At 38.4% G+C, this 4841-nt stretch overlaps 1 protein-coding gene across 1 annotated transcript; it reads right to left on the bottom strand.

Annotated features, from left to right (window-relative positions):
* Positions 1-1684: 1684 nt before the first annotated feature.
* LOC123683058 lies at positions 1685-2761 on the bottom strand. Its single transcript, XM_045621955.1, has one exon. It carries the CDS (start codon positions 2759-2761, stop codon positions 1685-1687), a length of 1077 nt encoding a protein of 358 aa, XP_045477911.1.
* Positions 2762-4841: the final 2080 nt, after the last annotated feature.

The raw sequence follows: 4841 nt of genomic DNA, 5'->3' as shown, positions 1-4841 counted from the left end.
TTCGAGCTCGCCACGTCAACCTCTGGTTGGTGTAGGCTGGCATGGAATCTTCCGTGTAGAGCTTTTGATTTCCAGCTCTCTCTCAGTTTTTCAGATGAATCTTCGTGTGCGTCTAGATCTTGGTTCCCTCCAGCAGTCGCACAGGAGCGTCGGTGAGCTGCAACCCATCGATGAACAGGTAAGTTGCTATTCTCGAAGAATGTTGTTATTTGTTTTTTTTTGCATGTAAGTTCGAGGTTGCTCAGGCCGCGTCCTCCTTCTTTACGGGGTAAGTAAAGTCGTTCTATGGCAGAATTAGGATGCAGCATACCATGTTTAGTCAAGGAAGTTCTTATTTTCCTGTCTAGTCCTTCTAAGTCCGTCTTAGACCAGGTTAGCACTCCAGCAGTGTACAATAAAGTTGGGATGGCCCAGGTATTAATGGCCACTATTTTGTTCTTCGCTGAGAGTTGGGTATTCAGTATTTTGCGCACCCTCCTGATAAGTTCTAATTCCGCAGTTTTTTTGTTTTCCTGATGGTTTATTTCGAATGACTGTTGAATTCCTAGGTATTTGTATCTCTCCTCTATTTTCATGCTCTGCATCACCTTACGCTCAGAAACCTTGATGTCATCTGTTTCTATAAATTTCCCTCTTTTCACTTCCACAAGCGTGCACTTTTCCAGACCAAACTTCATCCCGATATCCTCACTGAACCTCCTAACCAATTCGAGTTCCCCTTCCAACTGTTTCTTTCCTCCAGCGAACAGCTTCAGATCGTCCATGTAGAATAGGTGTGTAAGTTTGATCAGTTCGTCGATCTTGTAGCCATATTCAGATCTGTTAAGCATGCTGCTAAGTGGATTCAGAGCTAGACAGAACAACAGCGGACTCAGGCTATCTCCTTGAAATATACCGTTCTGTATCTTTACTTCTTCTGTGTTGTATTTTGTTGTTTCCGTGTGAACGGTTATCTTTGTGCGCCATGTTTTCATTAGGCTTTTAATCAGCCCGATCACCTGTTTGTCCACTTTATAGATCTCCAATACCTCCAGCAACCAGGAGTACGGTACCGAATCGTACGCTTTCTGGTAATCGATCCAGGCCATCGATACATTCTTTAGTTTCTTTTTCGCCTGTTTTGTCAGTAAATTATCGATTATCAGAAGTTCTTTGGCTCCTCTTCCTTCATCCTTACACCCATTCTGTTCCCAGGCCATTATATGGTTGTTTTTCAGGTGGATCTTGATTTTGTGGCCTATAGTTGAAGTAATCAGTTTATAAATCGATGGTACACAGGTTATTGGTCTATAGTTGCTGGGTTGGGTTAGGTCTCCTCTTTTGGGTGTCATGAGTGTGGTGCCCTGCGTAAAATATTCTGGGATGGTGCGAGGATCCTCTATAGCTTCTCTTATGAGGCGGGCTAGTGTTTTATGAGTGTTTGTGAATGACTTCCACCAATAATTGTGGATGCTATCAATGCCCGGTGTTGACCAGTTTTTTGTTCTCTTTATCGTCGTTCTAACATCTTCTTCTGTTACAACTATAGCGGTCATTCCTCGCAGGTTCTTGTTTTCCTTTTTCTCTCGCTCTATCCATGTTGCTGCTTTGTTGTGCTCGTTTTTCTTGGACCAGATATTTGACCAATATTTCCTCATTTCAACCGGAGCTGGGGTCTCTGCTCTGTTTTTGTCCTTCTCTTCGTCTATATTCCTAAAGAACTGCCTTTGATTGTATGTGAAAAGATTGTTTTCTCTGTATCGTTGTGTTTTTTGTGATATCTCCTTATCCTATTTCCCAATGCCGCGATTTTTTGTTTTAGATTCTCTGCGTGTGTTCTCAAACTTTCCTTATACTGCGTTAATTTGTTTTTCAATTTCAATTTTTTGGTGTATGTTTGCAGCTTCTTTTCAACTTTCTTGCTGGGATTTGGATTATTCAGAAATGTATGCAGGACGCCTATCTCTTTTCTCATATTCGATATCTTCTTTTCTAATCTCTCCTCCCAAGGTGGTTTTTGTTGTTTATGGTTTTCTTGTGTTGGGGTCTCTTTTCTAGTCTTTAATATGGTGTTAGCAATTAGGGCAGCGCAATATACTATGTGACATAGATCTGCGAAGTTAGTAGAGTTATCGAACACTGATTTCATTGCCTTGTTGATGGCTTGGATGGTTTCTTTCGTGTCTATGTTCTGAGTGAGTTTGGAAATCTTGGGCCTAGCTTCCATGTTTACTCCATTCCAATTTTGGCTGATTTGCTGGAAGAGTGTTGTTATCTCTTTGTGGGTCTCGTCCAGCTCGTGTTGTGTTGTCTGCGGTTCTTCAATGTTTTGTTCATTTTCTACATCTTGTTGTGGTGTTATGCTCCTTCTATGCAGACTTCTTCTTATTGTTTCAGCAGTTGTATTTGTTGACCTTCTTGTGAAATTAGCTTTCAGCATGTCAATTTCATCCGGAGCGAGGAGCTTCCGCGTTTTGATGTTTTTAATTTGTGCAATCAGCTGTTTTCCGGCAAATTGTTTGTCTGGGTATCTTTCAGACCAGAGTTCCTCCAGTTTTGCCGCATATTTTCTTCTGTTAGTTTCCCCTTCTGTCGCTTCGAAGTATGCATTGATAAGACTGGTGTTCATATCCCTAGTCCAATGCTGCCTCTTTCTCCTTTGGCCAACAGCGGGACTGCCAGGAAGTGACATGTCCAAGCTATTAACCAACCTTGTCCTATTTGAGCTGCTAGGCCTTGTGGTACCAGTTCGTAGGGAAGCGCCACTTGCCTCACTTTCCATTACTAGAGACTGTATCGATCTTCCCCCTGGCGCAATCCCTACACCAGGGGCGGTATCCGAGGCTTCGTTATTTATATCGAAAGCAAAATGATTGTCACAGCGAAGGGGCTGCTGACCCTCTTCGCTGGGCAACTCGGGTACGCGGGGTCGTCAATCCCCGAAGGCTCGAGGCCCCCCTGCGTGTATATATATATATATATATATATATATATATATATATATATATATATATATAGGGGAACTTTGTGAATTGTTGTTTTCTCTGTGTTCCCCTGTTCTATGAGTTTTAACCTGTAAAATTGACATATGCATTACGGCAACGTTTCTGAGATTTCTACAATTATTGTGATTTTTATTGAATTTTATGAGTAGAAGACCTTTTATAACTGCACTTATCATCTTAAATAATCCTGTCCAGTCAGATGTAAGCATTGATTGCTGTTTTTACAACTTTCCAACTTTGTAATTAGTGTGATTTTTAGCATCCTGAAGAAGAACCGCATATTGGTTCGAAATATAGATGAATAGACGATAGACTGTTGATCTTTTCTAAATTGCCTAGATACCCAACCACACCTCCTTATATATATATATATATATATATATATATATTGTGTATATATATATATATATCGGGTGTCCAAACTCGATGGCCTATTAGACGTTTCTGGTAAACTAATCATAATTTGGAGCTGAAAATTTGCATATTGGGGTTTGAGACAATGATCTTTCTCCCTAAAATATTTTCAGATCTCTACAACTTCCGGTTATACCGGAAACAGACTACTACTTCCTTATTTCAAATGGCACACCCAGTATATTATTGCATCATTAGATAGCTTTTTTGATGACAATTTCGGCAATATGCCATACCTTGGGTAAAAATTCAATGGTTCATGAGTTATTGGTATTCTTATGAAAAAAAAGGTAGCGATGAGGACTCACATTTTTTTGAATATTTCAGCAGAAAAAGCCTTTTTCGAAAAAAATTTGTTTTGTTTCGTTTACGCAAATACGTAGTATTTTAAGACTGTTTTCGGCTTGGACCAAAAATGTACAGGGTGTTTATAAGAGGATCATGAACTTGGACAACTCAAATTCATCAAAACTCAAGATTTTCAAATTAGAACCTATATTTTTTATTATTTCAGTCGATTCTACGTACAAAAATAGTGGGGGTTACTTCAGCAAACCCTATACCTAAAATGAATACTTCAAGAGTTATCGGGGAAGAACTTCAAATGAGGAAAAACCGCTATTTATAACTGTGGGAATAACTGTTTGTTACTTCCGTAAAACACAGAAAGAAAATAAAATTCGATGTTTGGATAACTAAATTTTACATTTCATGAATTTTAATTGATTTTTCGTTGGTATTGTCGAGAAATCCATAACCCAATACAATTTTCAATTACGAATAATTCATTACAATTCTTGATATGTCAAATTTAGTTATGGAAACATCGAATTTTATTTTCTTTCTGTGTTTTACGGAAGTAACAGACAGTTATTCCCACAGTTATAAATAGCGGTTTTTCCTCATTTGATGTTCTTCCCCGATAACTCTTGAAGTATTCATTTATAGTATAGGGTTTGCTGAAGTAACCCCCACTATTTTTGTACGTAGAATCGACTGAAATAATAAAAAATATAGGTTCTAATTTGAAAATCTTGAGTTTTGATGAATTTGAATTGTCCAAGTTGATGATCCTCTTATAAACACCCTGTACATTTTTGGTCCAAGCCGAAAACAGTCTTATAATACTACGTATTTGCGTAAACGAAACAAAACAAATTTTTTTCGAAAAAGGATTTTTCTGCTGAAATATTCAAAAAAATGTGAGTCCTCATCGCCTCCTTTTTTTTCATAAGAATCCAAATAACTCATGAACCGTTGAATTTTTACCCAAGGTATGGCATATTGCCGAAATTGACATCAAAAAAGCTATCTAATGATGCAATAATATACTGGGTGTGCCATTTGAAATAAGGAAGTGGTAGTCTGTTTCCGGTATAACCGGAAGTTGTAGAGATCTAAAAATATTTTAGGGAGAAAGATCATTGTCTCAAACCCCGATAT

Source organism: Harmonia axyridis, chromosome 6 (genome assembly GCF_914767665.1).
Source record: "Harmonia axyridis chromosome 6, icHarAxyr1.1, whole genome shotgun sequence".
In the NCBI taxonomy this organism is placed as follows: Eukaryota; Metazoa; Arthropoda; class Insecta; order Coleoptera; family Coccinellidae; genus Harmonia; species Harmonia axyridis.
Note: the sequence above shows the minus strand (reverse complement) of the source record. Positions and strands in the feature narration are given on the sequence as shown.